General features: G+C 36.4%; 3 protein-coding genes across 3 annotated transcripts; all 3 read left to right on the top strand.

Annotated features, from left to right (window-relative positions):
* Positions 1 to 1,261: 1,261 nt before the first annotated feature.
* Positions 1,262 to 2,431, top strand: CBG26260 (the record flags this gene model as incomplete). Its single annotated transcript, XM_045244906.1, has 4 exons — positions 1,262 to 1,404; positions 2,066 to 2,162; positions 2,207 to 2,307; positions 2,356 to 2,431. The coding sequence occupies 4 exons, from the start codon at positions 1,262 to 1,264 to the stop codon at positions 2,429 to 2,431; spliced, it is 417 nt and encodes a 138-aa protein (XP_045100125.1).
* A 511-nt stretch (positions 2,432 to 2,942) lies between these two features.
* On the top strand, positions 2,943 to 4,264 carry CBG18739 (the record flags this gene model as incomplete). Its single annotated transcript, XM_045244905.1, has 5 exons — positions 2,943 to 3,456; positions 3,514 to 3,654; positions 3,699 to 3,878; positions 3,923 to 4,024; positions 4,068 to 4,264. 5 exons carry the CDS (start codon positions 2,943 to 2,945, stop codon positions 4,262 to 4,264), a joined length of 1,134 nt encoding a protein of 377 aa, XP_045096565.1.
* A 1,760-nt stretch (positions 4,265 to 6,024) lies between these two features.
* CBG18738 lies at positions 6,025 to 13,563 on the top strand (the record flags this gene model as incomplete). The annotated part of the gene is made up of 11 exons (XM_002632665.1): positions 6,025 to 6,073; positions 6,341 to 6,442; positions 8,718 to 8,996; positions 9,048 to 9,187; positions 9,490 to 9,556; positions 10,626 to 10,895; positions 10,946 to 11,086; positions 11,130 to 11,309; positions 11,354 to 11,458; positions 13,240 to 13,363; positions 13,491 to 13,563. The coding sequence occupies 11 exons, from the start codon at positions 6,025 to 6,027 to the stop codon at positions 13,561 to 13,563; spliced, it is 1,530 nt and encodes a 509-aa protein (XP_002632711.1).
* Positions 13,564 to 17,765: the final 4,202 nt, after the last annotated feature.

The following is a 17,765-nucleotide window of genomic DNA, read 5'->3' as shown; positions in this document are numbered from 1 at the left end:
AGGTTTCTCACTAAAAATCCTCGTCCCCCGGCGGCACCTTTTTTTGAATTTTCTTCCTTTTCAACGCCGTTTTTCGGGGATTTCGGATTTTCTTTGAATTTTTTCGCAATAATATTTGAAAAATAGATAAATTTTAACACATTTTAATGCAATAAAAATTTCTGGTCGGAGTCCCCCTTTAATCCGTGTAGTATTTTATTACATTTATTCTTGAAATTTGATGTTCACATAATGTGTTTTGTGCACTTTAGGTCTCTACATATGGAAACAAAAAAGTCGAGCCAAAAAACTATTCCTATTTTTAAAAACTCGAACGGAAGGAAGCACCTCCATCGCCTTTCTGACTATAGCAGACTTCAAAAAACTTTAATTTCCGGTTTTCGGATCTAAAGTTCAAAAGTATTCTAGACTTGATATATCAGTTCGGGTTTCTATTTTGAGGAAGAACAGACGGTGGAAAAGAGAGAAGGATGTTTCAGGTTTTTTACGGTTTCAGATAGGAGATTTATAAAGTCAAAGTGATGAGTGCGCAATTCCTTAATCGTAAAATATTGTATTATCACTAGGCTGTCTAGGAAAAAAATGCAGTTGGTAGGGAACCAAACCTCCTAAAAAACTCAGGTCTCCAAAAATTTCTAGGGCCGCTAGGCCGCCGTAGAACTACCCTAGCCAACAATCCGCGTTCCTATTTCCCACAGCCTTGCCTTCTGAACATCCTTGATTGCACTTTGCATAGTCCAATCAAACAAAAAGAACAACGTGAAAGACCGTCAATTACACTTTTCAAAGTCGCATCTTTCCTCCCTCCTAGACAACCGATTTGCAAATCTGTGCCATTCCCTACCGCTCAAAAAAAGAAGAGGAAAATGGCGGCGTCGCCGCCGACGTCGTTACGTTTTCCCCTATTTGGTTTTTTATTGTCCCGTCGGGTTGACATCTTTCGAACGTTAGGTCACCTTCATCAATCTTCCTCCACCTCTCCCTCCCCCATTCTCCTTGCCGCCAATTTCGCATTCTGCGTTTTTTTCAATCTAACCTTCTAATCTTGACACAAAGAACATCACGAACAGACATACTATTCGGCTAGCGGTTCCCTAGCTGAATTGATATATTTCAATCTCCCCGTTTTATCTCGTCTTCGTCATTGAACAAACCTTCCAACCTTATTGGAAAACCTTTATTGGAAAACCTGGCCACGCCCATTTTTCAAAGAGCTGTATAAAAGGGAGCCCGGTTGAACTGGTGTTCACGATTCGACGCCATGAAGCTATTTTTGGTACTCTTGATGCTTGCGGCTGGCTTTCAGCTGAGCAGCTCGACTTTTTTCAGAGCTTCGGGAATTCTACACTGCTATGAAGGACGCAGATGGTGCTTCCATGCGTTTTTGGTGGAGAAAATGTTACTGTAAGTTGTGGGGTTTTTAGATTTAGGGTTTAGATTTTGTCAAGAACCTTAAATTTGGGGATTGTGGGCCAGCGGCTGAGAAGCGGCTGAACGCAGCTTGAGCTACACTGTCGCTAAGCCTACATAGTTTTAGAGGTCCCCAAGCTTTATGCGGTCTCTAGTAATTTGAAAAAAGTTGTTAGAGTATTGCTGGAGTTCAAATACCGCACCAAAAACGCAAAAAAAGTAACCGTTAGCGGCAATAGAACGTCGCCCATAGATAAAGTTTGAGCTCAATTATCTCGGCTCCTATGAGAGATATCAAAAAACGGTCAACTACAAAAATGTTGGTAATAAGATGATAAGCATTTCATCAGTTGATAGCTTTTTGATTGTTTTTATAGGAACTGAGATAATTAAGCTCAATGTACAGTATACTTAAGTTGCATGGGACCATAGATCCAGGGGTCTGGCTTCGACATTAAGTTTTTTTTAAAGAATAAATTAAACGTTTATAAGCCACGCTATAGGTAGCTAATCTATAACTAAAACTAAGCTATAGTTCCTGCATTAATCAATTTGTCCGTATGGCTGCTAACCAGCTGCTACATGGTTTATGGTCGGCGGCTCTGCTTGAACGTGGCCGGACCCAGATTTTTCACTACCTATGTTTTTATTCCAGAACCTACGATCAAATCGACCATCAAGGAATCCATTGCACAGACAGCGCCATGCTTCCATACCACTTAGAAGGGAAACAGGAGACGGGAATACTTCAGGTACAGTACTCCTTACAGTGTCCGTTTTTGAATTATTTCTTCAGAAAACGTTCACAATTCAACTTCACATCAAGCACAACTGCAGTAGGTACGGAACAGTTCGAGTGATTCAAAGTCGCACAAAAGATGTGCCAGTTGAGCAGGAGTGAGTTAATTAGGGGTAATTAACGTCAACTAGATTCTGGATTTTCAGGTTCTTTGAGTTCAACCCAAGCTACGATTTCACACAAACTGAGGGAATCGGAGAGGTTGTCAAGGATTTGTACTAAGAAGGACACATCGTTCTTTTAATTTATGTTAATTTATGGCGCCTCACTTAAAATGTTTTTCTTCTCTCTGCGTCTCTGTCTTTCTCTCGCTCTCTCTTGCTTTCTGATCTTTTCTGTCGCTCTTTTTCCTACTATTAGTTCTTTTTTTTTTTTTTTGCGATCTCCTCTCGGTTTTACCCAAATTTCTATTCAAATCAAATTTGAATCTAATTTATGATTTGATGTTAAAAATAAACTTGTTGATTGAAAAAAAGCATTTTAATTGGGGTAATCGAAAATGGAGGAATAAAACGGACCCGTACTGTTCAAGGGACCTTCAAAGAGAATAAGGAAGAGTAAAAAAGTCGCAGTGTCTAAATTTACACTATCATGGAACCCTAGGTAAACATTGACCACCGAAAAAAAATCCTGAAAATATTTCCATCAATCTGAATCAACATCATATTGTTTAGTTTCATCACGATTATCCCGGTATAAAACAGTTCAATTCCTGTCAACCACTTCCAAAAAAATGCTGCAGTTCATTGTTATTTTACTATGTATTCCATCATCCTTGGCCCTAGTTGATTCAATTCATGACACTAAAGACACTGGAGACTTATATCCAATGGTTTGGCAAGATCAGTTCGATAAGAATTTTGTGCATTTTGCTGTGTATAACAATTATAAGACAGGAGAGAATATTACTGAACCCTCTTGTACGTTTTTCGAAATTTGGAGGTATTTTGATGATAGTAAAGTTTCAGATAGCACAAGATTCGGTATTACGGGCTCTCCAAGAGTCGAGCATATTTACTACGGGCTTTACTGGGAAGCAACTTATCGAGATGAGGACCACTATCCAGATGAAGAAGCCGTTGCGTGCGCTTACACCGACTTGGACGAACAGCTGCTATATGAAAAGCCAGAATTGGTATCAGACCAATCTCGAATAGAAGTTGGAGAGTCGAGAATGTCTGGAAACGGGACGGTTCGTGTGAAGTGTAACAAGTTCGGCGGGAATGCTAGACGAGTTAGTGAAGCGTGTAAGTTTGAATTAAAGGAGAGGTAACATGAAAATATTTAAACCTCAAGTTTTCCAGTGTCTGGGTGCTATTACAATGGAACGGTCTACCAGAATCATGAAGAATGGGAGGAGCCAAATCCAGGGAATGATAGGTCGCTGTGGAAAAAGATGTCGTGTCAAAGATCAGAAAATGGATATTTCGAAAGCAAATTAGTTGGTGGGTGAACATTCATCAAATTGAGCTACACGATATTTTCGCAGGATGTTCAATCCATGAAACTCACAACTGGACAAATGTTGATAATTCTGTCGAGACATGGGTATGGAAAGTTGAATATAGACTGAACGAAATTACTGATCCTTATTATAAAGGAAAGTGGGAAAAGTGTGTTGAAAATGAACCCGGTGTTGTGAAACTTGAGAAAATGCCCGAGGATTACGGTACAACTCTGAAACATTGAAATTAAAGCAATCGTGATTTTCAGAACCTGTCTGTAAAGTTGACAACGTTGTTCACAAGGATATCTGGGATGACGATGTGAAAGGAGTTCGGTGGGAATGCAATGATGGTCGAGTTAGAAAACTTCGTGAGCTCTCATAAAAGATATAATAAAATGTGCAAATTTTCAGAATGCAAAATTGGAAAGAGCCATTATGTGGACCCGATTCTATCTAAAGAAGTTCCACTACCAAATGGATGTAAATTCATTTGTAATCCACAAACAAATGTTTTCAAATGTGATGAATCGCTGAGCATGTTCAAAGTTGAGGGAAAACCAAGGAAAATGAGAAAGTACAATGGCTCGATGCATTGGCTACGACATTAAATCCATAATGGATAATAATAAACATGATGAGTGATTGAGAAAAATAACACTTTTTTGTAAATTTGAATAAATAAAGTTCCCGTAGTAACTGCAAAAATTTCGATTTTTCGGTTTAAATTTTTCCATCTCTGGTTTAATAAAATTTAAGATTGATGTTTGAAAGTTGAATGAATGTTAAATATTGAAAAAGAATGTTAATTGGCTTAATGTACAGGGTGGCACATAATTACCCGCACAAATGCACAAATGAAAACGAATATATCTTTGGAAATAAGTATAATAGAAACATTGAACATTGACAGGAATATACCGTTATGTTTGATACACATCTACCAAAGTTTTCAAAATGTTTCAAGTTTCATCATACAAGTTTCATAATGTTAAGATTGCGCGAAGATGAACGGCGAAATGTTTCTTGCACGCTGGTGTTTCCTGATTTGTATTGATTTACCTTCATGCGAGATTGTACGATTTGACTCAATTTTTGCAAAAGTGAGACACATATTTGTAAACATTGCTTTCACGCGAAATTTTAAGGTTGGGTGCATCTGTCCAGAGGTATCACTGTACTAATCACCCTACAATTTGCTTAGATTCGGGTCAAATTTTGCCTTGTGATCCGAATTCCAAAAAATGCGTTGACAACAAACTCTAATAAACGTTTCCGATGCAATTTCAACGCCCAAAACCATGAATTTAAGGTCGTTCAGTCAATTTATTTCAAAAAGTTGAAAATTACTGTAGTCTGTTGCAGTCTGAAACTTTTACACATGTTTTTCTCGGAAGAATTAATCTTGACACGCATGAATTTTCAGCCACTCACTACTGTTACTACAGTTTTTATGGTTAGGCAAAGTTGATCTAAAAAGGCAGATAAGCCGCGTGCACTCCAAACCTTATATTGTTACTGACCACAGTACGGGTCCCTTGGTAATTGAAATGACTTTAAAACTATGTGAAATGATAGAAGAAGATTGTGTCTTCACATTTCAGAAGAAAATACTACGAGAGACGTTATTATTTATGTTTCCGTTAAAACATGTTTCATTTGCACTAAAAGGGCCATTTTCATGATTTCATGAGATTTTCATAAGATGAAATAACTTTGACAAGCGATAACTTGTCAGTTCAATGTCAACCATATAATTAGAAATTTGACCAGTTTCTTGATGAGTTATTTGAATTGTTGCACTCCTAACTTTTGTGCAAGTAATTATGCACCACCCTGTATATGTAGTACACTGTCTTGACCCTCTAGATAAACATTGACCACCAAAAAATCCTGAAAATTCACGCTAAGCCCATCAAGCTGAATCAACAAAATGCTATATAATTTCATCCCGGTATAAAATGACCCGAGTTATTTCAGCCATCAAAAAAATGCCGCATTTAATTTTTTTTTACTATGGACATCCTTGGCCCTAGCTGATTCAATTCATGACACTACAGACACAGGAGATTTATATCCAATGGTTTGGCAACATCAATTCGATAAGAATTTAGTGCGTTTTGAAGTATATAACAATTTTAAAACTGGAGAGAATACTAGTCATCCTGCTTGTAAGTGTTTAGAAAATTAGAAGCCTTTTCGAAACTTCAAACTTCCAGATAGCATCAGATACAAGTACCCCGGGCTTTACTACCCCGGGCTTTACTGGGAAACATCATTTCGACATGAAGACAGATATCCAGATGAAGACGCCGTTGCGTGACGAATGGAGTAGCCAAATCAAGGGAATGATAGTTCACTGTGGAAAGTAATGTCGTGTCAAAGATCAGATAATGGATATTTCGAAAGCAAATTAGTTGGTGAGTGAACATTGACCAAATTGAGCTATGTGACATTTTGCAGGATGCTCAGTCTACGAAGAGCAGAACTATACGACTATCGATAATTCTGTCGAGAGATTTTCAGGCAAGATTGAATATAGACTGAACGAAATTACTGATCCTTATTATAAAGGAAAGTGGGAAAAGTGTGTTGAAAATGAACCCGGTGTTGTGAAACTTGAGAAAATGCCCGAGGATTACGGTACAACTCTGAAACATTGAAATTAAAGCAATCGTGATTTTCAGAACCTGTCTGTAAAGTTGACAACGTTGTTTTCAAGGATATCTGGGATGATGATGTGAAAGGAGTTCGGTGGTATTGCCGTGATGATCGAAATGAAAAGCTTCGTAAGTACTTTTCAAATTTGAACAATGGCGTAAGTTCTACTCAGCAGAATGTATGAATTTCAAAAATGCTAAATCCGAAAGAACCGGTTTGTGAGCGTCAATTTGGCCGACAATTTTAAGAATGTTTTTTTGAAGAAAAATTTTAAGAATGCAAAATTGGAAAGAACCGTTTTGTGGACGTCGGTGCGCCTGAAGAACATCAACTACCAAATGGGTGTAAATTTATTTGCCATCCCCAAACAAACATTTTCAAATGTGATGAATCGCTGAGAATGTTCAAAATTGAAGGAAAACCAAGAAAAATGAGGAAGTACGAGGGTGGGCCTGGGAAACCATATTATCGTTTAAGATAGTTATAAATCTGTGGAGATAATTGGTTTTGAAAAATAACACGTTTTTCTGTGAATTTGAATAGATGAATTTTCCAAATAATAAATGCACTCCAAAATAACTCCACAAATTTCAATTGTTTCGTTTTCCGTTTTTTCCGTCTCATGGGTTAATAAATACTAATATTGAATGTTTTAAAGATGAATGGATTTAAAAATTTGAAAAGAAAATAGACCTCGAAACGTTGTTCATAGTTTCAGGTTTTGAGACTTTTTTTGACACGAAGAGTGTTTCAAATTTACGAAATTGTTAGTGTCTGATATTTTTGGACTTAGAAATCTCCATTTTCAGCTTTTCGTAAATTCAGAATTTAAGAAACTCGTAAGTTGTGAAAATGAGAAAGGCAAAATTCGAAGTTTTGGTTCAGAAATCGAGAAGATCCGAATGATGACAATTGAGAATTCTAAAACTTCGAAAATATGCATTCAGCTTTATTTTTTCATGTGATCATCGGCTCTTTTTTTTATTTCGGGGCATTCGGACAAAAGCAGCACTCTCGACCTGAAAAAATCATATTGGAATTTGGAAACTCTGTTTTCCATTACTTTTTAGCCAATGAGAAAAACATTCCCACGAAAAAATTCATCTGTCCGGCTTGAACTCGGATCGTGCGAACAAATGTACAATTTTTTAATGAGTACATCTATGGACCACACTGCAACAAGAGGGGACGGCGTATACAATAGGTGAGCTCATCGTTGGATGTTGCGCGACGATCAGTCTGCACTTCAAAGTGCATACTGTAACTGAAAGAAATTATTTTTAACACGGGGTTCAAAAATTCCATTTTTACACTCCTTGCGCCTTTTCTAAATTTTTTAACACTTCTATGACCATTTAGGTAAACATTGACCACCGAAAAAAAAATCCTGTAAATTCACGCCTATTCATTGTATCAAGCTGAATCAACAGAATATTGTTTAGTTTCATCACGATCATCTCTGTATAAAATGACCCGATTTTTTTCAACCATTACAAAAATGCTGCTGTTCATTTTTGTTTTACTATGGATCCCACCAACCTTGGCCCTAGTTGATTCAATTCATAACACTAAAGACACTGGAAACTTATATCCAATGGTTCTTTTCCATTCTAAAAAACGCATCGTGGAGTGTTTTTATAAAATGCTATACAATTTACATACGCCCTTTACTCGAATATCGAATATGGTCACTTCTCCAATCCTAAAAGATCATATTATAAAATTGGAATCGGTTCAAAAGTCATTTGTTTTCAGAATTTTCAAAAAATTCAGGATGGCATACACTTCATACTTTGAAGCACTGGATGAATGTCAGCTAAGTTCCTTGGAGTATCGCAGGCTCTATAATGATTTGGTCTACACGTATAAAATTATTGTTTCCAAAGAAATTATCATGGAGGTTCCAATTTTCGAAATATTTAATCATGCTGGATCATTGCGTCGTCACAAATACTATCTCAAATCACTTATCAAAAACTCAACAAAAATATCTTCTCAATTTCTCTCTAATAGAGTAATCAGATGTTGGAACTCTTTACCCGCCAAAGTGTTTCCGGTGAAGCCCTCGTCAGCGGCTTTCAAAAATCGACTATTATCCTGTGATCTAAAACATTTTCTTGTCTTGAATTCAACTAATTACTAACTCGGTTTTTCCTTCATCTCCCAATTACTACAAATGTATGTCCCTGTTATATCTCCTAGTTTCATAGACATTTCACGTGTTAGTGGTTTTCTCCCCTTCGTCGAAATAAATAAATAAATAAATAAATGGTTTGGCAAGATCAGTTCGATAAGAATTTCGTAGTTGTTGATGTCTTTAACAATTTTAAGACAGGAGAGAATATTAGTGTTCCCTCTTGTGCGTTTGTAGCAATTTGGAAACATTTATATTCAAATTTTCAGATAGTACGAGATTCCGTACTGCGATCTCTGCAACGAGTGTGAATATGTACCACGGGCTTTACTGGGAACCATCTGCTCGAGATGAGGACAATTATCCAGGTGAAGAAGCCGTTTCGTGTGCTTACATAGACGTGGACCGTTTTCTGGCGTTTTTTAAGCCAGAATTGGTATCAAACCAATCTCGATTAGAAGTTGGAGAGTCGAAAATGTCTAGAAACGGGACGGTTCGTGTGAAGTGTAACAAGTTCGGCGGGAATGCTAGACGAGTTAGTGAGGCTTGTAAGTTTAAATGGGGGGAACTTTAAAATTACTAAACCTCAAGTTTTCCAGTCTCTGGATGCTATTACAATGGAACAGTCTACAGGGCTCAGGAAAGATGGGATGAGCCAAATCCAGGGAATGACGCTCACTGTGGAAAAGCATGTCGTGTCAAAAATCAGATGATGGATATCTCGAAAACAAATTGGTTGGTGAGTGAACATCGACCAAACCGAGCTACACGATATTTTTCAGGATGTTCAATCCACGAAATCCGCAACTATACAAATGGTGATAATTCTGTCGAGACATGGGTAAACAAGTTCGAATATAGACTGAATGACGTTTTTGATTCTGAATAGCAGTGGAAAAAGTGTGTTAAAAGTGAACCGGGTGTCGTGAAACTCGAGAAAATGGCAGAGGATTATGGTAAGTCGCTGAAAAATTATAATTAAAACTAATTGTAAACTGTTTTTCAGAACCTGTCTGTACAGTTAACAGCGTTGTTTTCAAGGACTTCTATGATGATGAAGTGAAAGGAGTTCAATGGGAATGCAATGCTGGTCGAGTTAGAAAAACTCGTAAGTTCTCGTCCAATTTGAACAGTAGTATGTGTGAATTTTAAGACTGCAAAATTGGAAAGAACCGTTATGAAAGCGTGCATTTGCCTGAAGAACTTCAATCACCGAATGGATGTAAATTTATTTGCCATCCGCAAACGAATATTTTCAAATGCGATGAGGCACTGAGCATGTTCAAAATTGAAGAGAAACCAAGAAAAATGAGAAAGTACAAGGGTGCGAGGTCTGGACTGCCATTTGATCATTAAGGATAGTTATAAATCTGATGAGATGATTGGTTTTGAAGCATAACACCTTTTCTGTAGATTTGAATAAATGAAGTTTTGAAATAAAGCATTTCAAACAAAATTGTTGTGAATTCAAAAATAAATGTGATTATTATACGTGAAAATTTTGAAATTAAATGTATAAAATGATTAAAAAACATTTTAATTAGCCTAATGTAAAAGGAATAGAAAAATCTGAAAAAATATTACGGATACGATAACTCAGAAACTCCGAAATTATGAGTTTTCAAAGTCATGGCGTTTCGCTTTATTTTTTTTGTCACATCATCATCGGCTCTTTTTTTAATGTTTCGGAGAATTTGGACAAGAGCAGCAATAAAATTCATTTCGACTCGAAAGAATGATATCTCGGGGAACAATGATTTTAACCTTTTTTCCGACGTTTATTATAGTCCACTTTCACGGCCCTCTAGGTAAACATTGACCACCGAAAAAATCCTGAAAATTCACGTTAATTCCATCAAGCTGAATCAACAGAATATTGTATAGTTTCATCACGATCATCCCGGTATAAAACGGTTCAATTCATCTCAACCACCCCCGAAAAATGCTGCTGATCATTTTTATTTTACTATGGATTCCATCATCCTTGGCCCTAGTTGATTCAATCCATAACACGAAAGACAGTGGCGATTTATTCCCAATGGTTTTCCAGAATCAATTCGATAAGAATTTTGTGCATTTTGCTGTGTATAACAATTTCAAGACAGGAGAGAATATTAGTGAACCCTCTTGTGAGTTTTTAAAAATCTAAATATAGTTTGATGATTTCAATGATTCAGATACTAACAAGTTCGATGTTTGGAGAATTCCCATGCTGCACCACGGGCTTTACTGGGAATTAACTCATCGAGATGAGGACAACTATCCAGATGAGGAAGCTTTTGCGTGTGCTTACAGGGATGTGGACTCATATCGGGCCTACCAAAAGCCAGAATTGGTATCAGACCAATCTCGATTAGAAGTTGGAGAGTCAAAAATGTCTGGAAACGGAATGGTTCGTGTGAAGTGTAGCAGGTTTGATGGGCATGTTAGACGAGTTAGTGAAGCATGTAAGTTCGAATTAAGGGAGAAAGGACATGAAAACCTTAAAGTTTTCCAGTCTCTGGATGCTATTATAATGGAACAGTCCACCGGATTAATACCGAATGGGAGGAGCCGAATCCAGGGAATGATAGCTCACTGCGGAAATTGATGTCGTGTCAGAAATCAGAGAATGGATATTTCGAAAACAAATTAGTTGGTGAGTGAACATTGACCAAATTAAGCTAAACGACATTTTTCAGGGTGTTTACACCACGACATTCGCAACTCTACGGATATTGATGATTCTCTCGTGACATGGGCAAACGCACTGCCATATAGACTGAACGAAGTTCAGGATTATTATCTTGATAACCAGTATAAGAAGTGTGTTGAAAGTGAACCAGGTGTCGTGAAACTTGAGAAAGTCGCCGAGGATGCAGGTCCTACTCTGAAACATTTAAATGAATGCAAAATTGATTTTCAGAACGGGTCTGTACAATTGACAACGTTGTATACCACGGCTCGCAGGTGGATTATGTGAAAGGAGCTTGGTGGTCATGCGATCAGGGCAACCAAAATGTAAAACGTAGTAAGTCACTCTTCAATTTCGAAAAGTGGAATGTGCTAATTTTAAGTGTGCATAATTGGAAAGAACCGGTTTGTGAACGTTCATATGCCCGAAGAACATCAACTACCGAATGGATGCAAATTTATTTGTCATCCACAAACAAATATTTTCAAATGTGATGAGTCACTGAGTATGTTCAAAGTTGAAGGAAAACCAAGAAAAATGAGAAAGTACAAAGGTGCGAGGTTTGGACTGCCATTTTATCGCTAAGGATAGTTATAAGTCCGATGAGATGATTGGTTTTGAAGAATACCACTTTTTCTGTAAATTTAAATAAATGAAGTTTTTTTTTGAACTTGTTTGAAGACCCTGTTTCCGACAGCCTTGTGATTAAATGAAAGTGTAAATCTTGTTCATCAAGACAATAAAACATTAAAAAATTCGTCACTTTAATTTTGAAGAAACATGTTGATAAACACATACTTTTCGATTTCTGATCAGTAGATTTTTCAATGATCTTGCAAGGTTATAAAAAAACTTAGAAGAGTTTCACTGATTTAATAGTTTCTAAATTCTCAAAAAATACTGATTCATCACCAATTTTCGGTTTCTCCTTACCCAGAAAAAAGCCTCCATCAATCTTCGTCACCCACCCTATTTCTTCTTTTCGGTGGTTCTTTTTCGATCTATATGGAAATCTTGGACACCCACGGATTTTTAAATTTCAATTTCTTCCCTCTCCCCTCTAATCCATCATTTCTGTATACGATTTTAATTGAAAAAAGGGGAAAATGCCAAAAACGGAATAGAAACGAAATTGAATAAGGCCACGGCCCTTTTTCAAAATAAGCCACGCCCCCAAACAGTATATAAACTGAGTGAGAAGCAATGAAAGATATTGAAAAGAATGAAAGTATTTGTGGTTTTTCTTCTTTTCGGAATTGTTCCATTCGGGACCCCTACCAATTTCAAGGCGTGGGGAGATCTAGCATGCTATCAGGGAGGCACGTGGTGTTTTTACGCGGAGCTCATCGAGAGAGATCACTTCTTGTAAGTTTTTTTGGGTGTCTTGACGTGATTTCGGTTACTTGGCGCGGTCTTGGTGCCTTATATGATCTTGGTGCATGACTCTGGGGGTATAGTCGGTCTCGGGCTCCCTAATACGGTTTTAGCGCAGTAGCGCTCCCTTGACGTAAATCTAGTGCTTTGACTCACTTTCAGTTTCTCAGAGTACTCTAGCTAGTGCCGTTTTGGCCCATCTTTTTCATATGGCGCGTGTTACATGACCCTGCGGCAGTTCTATGGCTTTTAACTCTAATCTAGTGCTTTGACGCAATTCGAGTGCATTGGCGCAACTTTGGTGACATGGCGTGTTTTGTGATAGGCACGAGTTTGACGCCTTTCATGTTTTTGGACTCTTGAGGCGGTCTTGGTGTCTTGACGCCATTTCAGTGCATTAGCGCAACTTTGGTCCATCGACTCACTTCTAATGCATTCTCACTGTTTTGATGCATTGACGTTTTTATTGCATTTGCGCTTTTCTGGTTCATTGGCACTTTTCTGGTACCTTGGTGCACTTTAGTGACTTGACGCATTTCTAGTGCCTTGACGCAAACCAGGTGCCTTGGCGCAAATCGGAATTCTTGACTGATTTTCAGCTTATTTTCCAATTCCAGCAAGGACGACCTTCTCGATCATATGGGTGTCCGATGCACCACTTCTGCAGTCCATCCATTCGTTCTTGCTGGTCAGGAAGACGGTGATGAGCCCTTTCATGTGAGCCTCTAACTCTAAATTTTAAGCTGAGGAATACCGAAATTTCCAGAAGTTCTACACCATCTCCGTCATTGTCAAGCACAATTGCACCAAATGGGGAACCATCAAGGCCGTTGAGAAGATTCCGAAGTACTATCCAGTTGGAGAGGGGTGAGTGATTTTTCGGTATATGTAGGTTCGACCTAATAAAGTTTCAATCGCTCAGCTTTCTTATGAGAACAATATGAAACAGAAAATTTCAGCTTTTAACTGCTAATTTTCAAATTGATAGTTTCAGAACCGTTGAACTTAACGATCTCGATATGGACTTGACAATGGCTCGCGGAGTCTTCACCGACACCTACTTCTAATTGGATCAATCAGCATTTCTCTTAATTTACCTAATTATCTTTTTGTGCTTCTCCCTCACTCTATCGCTTTCTTGCTTCTTTTTTCCTGATCTCAATGCTTTGCCAAATTTTGAAACTATTTTGTGTGGACTTCTTGAACTCAATGTGCTTTTTTATCTTTTGATCTCTTTTTGGAGAAAAAAGTCAATGATTTTTGTCTCCAACTCTGTTGAGTAAAAAAATTGTGCTAGCAACTGAATTCAAAGCAATACTACAGAAAACCGAACAATGAAAAATGTATGAGCTTAATGAAACAGTGAAAAATTAGTGTCTCACCTTGACCCGATTTATCTCGGCTCTTGTAAGAGATATCAACAAGTAATAAATTGATGAAAAGTAAGTTATATTATGATGAACTTTTTGTTAGTTGACCACTTTTTGATATCTTTTAGAGAAAACTAGATAAGTTGGGTCAAAGAGAAGGCTTGTGTTTTTCATATTTCATGAACCTTGAAATTCACCGTTTCAATTAACTCATATACTATAAGACAGTTTGTTTTTTTTCAAATTTTTGGTCCCTTTTTAAAATGAGTTTTTTCTTGTCCGAAGAACTCCAATAAGTTGTTATTAGTAGTATTTTTTCATTGTCTAATTCCATCAGACAGTTGTAAAGTTCAATTGTCGAAAGATAAAGGAGCAGTGTCTTCTTTTTTCTGTCGTTTTCTCTCGGCCCTCTCTTTTTTGCACGATTCTCTGTGTCTGATAAATCCCATTTGACCCCGTTTATCTTTTTGATCAGAAATCAATCGTTTTCAGGGGTTTTGAATTTTTGCAAATATATTTTAAGTTTTGTTTTCTTTTCAAAACCACAAATTCGCTGAAATTAATACCAATTTTAGCACTTTAATAACAACTTTAGCACTTTAATGAATTAATGAAAACATTTTGAAACGGAAATATTTACTTCAATTTCCTATAATTTTCAGAATAATGAAAAATTTCAGAAATAATTTTCGGGACAAAAAATTCATATTTTGTTTGAGTGATTGTTTGTACTCATGTATACATATTTGAAGCTTTATTTATGCGATATTCGAAACTGCAAAAATTATTAAACTTGCTTTAAATATGGTTGAGTTACAGTAGTTGAAGCTCCGAGTTCTGAAATCCGAAAAAAGAAAGATCTTGTCTTTCAAAATTTACAGAATTAGGGTAATTACAGTTTTGAGTAAAAGGAGATTGAGAAAACATAGAATTTCAATAAGGAGATTGAGAAAACATATAATTTCAAGCAATAGTATAGTCGGTGAGCATCATGAGTAAGCTACATAATTCTCACTATATTTACACAGCTGGAAATCCGTTTGCCTTCATGAAAACATCAGATTATCAAAATAACTGGGAAACAATGACTTCGAAGTATTAAGGAATTGAAAAGATCTTACTGCTTTTTCTCGATTATTCAGAAAAAACATAAAAAGTTCTCCTTTCAAAATTCCCTAAAACCTGTCTTTTTGGTTTTTTTAGTTTCTGTTTCAGGAAGTTTACATGACTGATTCCTACTTCTTTATTGATTCCTACTTCTTCAATACTTGATTTGCAATTACCAATAAATAAATTTCAACATAATTTTTCGCAAAAAAATTCTGGAATTTGTCTTGATTTGAAATCATTATCTGAAGTCCCAAGAAAAATCTGAAATTCCCAAATTTTCAGTTCTGTTTCAACTACTTCCCAAAGTTATGTATTTTTGTGTTTCGATTGATGCGGCTTGATGAATTATCGGTCAATAAGGTATACAAAAACGAACGTTTCAGTTGGATTTGTCCATTTTCAGTTTTCAATCTATGGATGTTTAACACCTTCCAAAATTTTCAAAGTGATCGGACACTTGACAGCCAAGCAAAAGACTACCGAAAATTGTCAAAATTTCCAAAAGTCAACTGAAATAGGTTTATTTCATTTACTGTACATACCTGTGTTTTGAAATTTCTATTCTTTTTTCAATCTAGTAGTTTGATTTCTGGTTCCCAATTTTGAGAAAAATTGACCAACAAAAATCACTGTTTCATTAGTACCACAAACGGATGGTTTGGTTGTCAAGACTATTCTAGACTTTATTTTGTTCATCCGAATGACAGTTCTATCAATTTCGAAACTCATAGAAAACCTAACTGAAATCACTCCTTTCTTGTTTCTGAAATTTCAATTATTTTAGAACATCCAAGTGTCCCCTATTTCTTCATCAAAGTTCTCGTTCCTCCTTTTCCATTTTTCATCACCTATTCTTTCGTTTTTTCCCACACTAAATGTATTCTGTTCGTGGATGGACATAGAGAAAAAAAACGACCCGTTGGCAGTATGTCGTGAGTTTTATTCTCTACTTTTTTTTTCTCTGTTGCATTTATATCTTCTAATGGTTTCAAAAATCAGGGTACCGTAATTTAGCCATTTGGTCTTTGTTCATTCGAGTTTTGCATTTGAAATTTCGTTTTGAACTAACCAAGGCTGTGCGAAAATCGACCGCGGCCGGCAAATCTCTATTTACGCTAAACTTGCGAAAAACCGAAAAATTCATTGAGTATGCCATTTCCGACCGGAAATAAACTCCTTTCTAATCATCTAATTTTGTTCAAAAGTTGTATATGTATTGTTCAAGTGTAGTATTATCTACAAAAAAAACATTAAAAAAAACAAAAAAAACATTTCTATGTTGCCTCTGAAATTTTTCACAATATTTACAGCCAGTTTAACTGAAATGTGGAATTTCGATTTCGTGTTTTTTTCGCAGTGGATGAAATCAGCATTTTTGAGACAACAAGTTCAACAACATCCCGTTGATCTTGTAATAGAAGTGTCCGCCTAACTTTGACCCAGTTTTATATCATTTCCTGTAAACGGTACCGAAAAGTGCTCAACTGAAATTTTTGGTGATATTATGATAAACTTTTAATCAGTTGATCACTTTTTGATACCTTTTACCGGAAACTAAATAAATTGGGTTAATGTGTGAGGGCTCCGTGTTTGATATTTTTTGCTGTTCCAATTTGCTCATATAATTTTATTTCATAGTTTTCTGAACTGTTCACGATGCATTTTTCTAAATATTTAAAAGTCACTGTTTCAATTAGATCATAAATTATAAGACATTATGAACAAGTTGGTCGGTTGCTGAAAAATATCACTGTTTTGCAAAATTTATTGATTCGTTTATTTTCAAATGTACTCTGTAAAAATTCGCAGCAATCATCTTCATCAATCATCTTCCGCAGTTTTAAGCCAAAAACCTACACGCAGTTGATGCATTGATGCTGCGATGTTGATGCGAGCCTCAAAAAGCTACACAACAGTAGTGTAGTCGCTGCACATCTGTTGGGATCGCCTAAGTTGCTGTACAGGGTGGCGCATAATTACCCGTACAAATGAAAACGGCTATATCTTTGGGCATAAGTATGATGGAAGTATGAAAATTGGCAGAAATGTACCTTTATGTTTCATACACACCTGCTGAAATTTTTAAAACGTTTCAACAAGTTTCAGTATTTTTATGATTGCCCGAAGATGAACGGCGAAATGTTTCTTGTTTCCTCATTTGTATTGATGTAACTTCATGCTAGATTATACGATTTGATTGAAATTTTGTCGAAAGTAAGACACACATAAGTACTGTTCGCGTACAAAATTTCACGTTGGTTGGATGCATCTTTCCAGAGATATCATTTTAATAGTCATCCTACCTTTTTTAGAATTTGGGTTAAATTTTGCCTTGTGAACCGAATTTCAATGAAAATGCGTTGAGAGGGCTACAAGTTCTTGTAACCATTTTTGGTTTAATTTTCATAAAATTTCAACACAAAAAGACATAAAAATTAGATCGTTAAGTCAATTTATTTCAAAAAGCCGAATATGTTCAAATGGCCTCTTGGAAAACTAGTGACTACCAATTTTATTATTTTCGTAGCACTCTGAAATTTTAAAATATGATTACGGAAGAGTTGATTTTGACACTCATCAATTTTCAGCCACGCATAATTATTTCTAGGGTTTTTATGGGTAGGCAAAGTTGACCTAAAAAGACAGAAAAGTCGCGTGCACTCGAAAGCTTATGTTGTTAGTGACCACATTACGGGACCCTTGGTGGTTATAATATTTTCAAAACTATAAAAAATGATAAATGAAGGTTGTATCCTTGCATTTTTAAAACTCATACTACAAAAAACTTA

The sequence above is a fragment of the Caenorhabditis briggsae genome (assembly GCF_000004555.2).
Source record: "Caenorhabditis briggsae complete genome, chrIV, whole genome shotgun sequence".
NCBI lineage: Eukaryota > Metazoa > Nematoda > Chromadorea > Rhabditida > Rhabditidae > Caenorhabditis > Caenorhabditis briggsae.
Note: the sequence above shows the minus strand (reverse complement) of the source record. Positions and strands in the feature narration are given on the sequence as shown.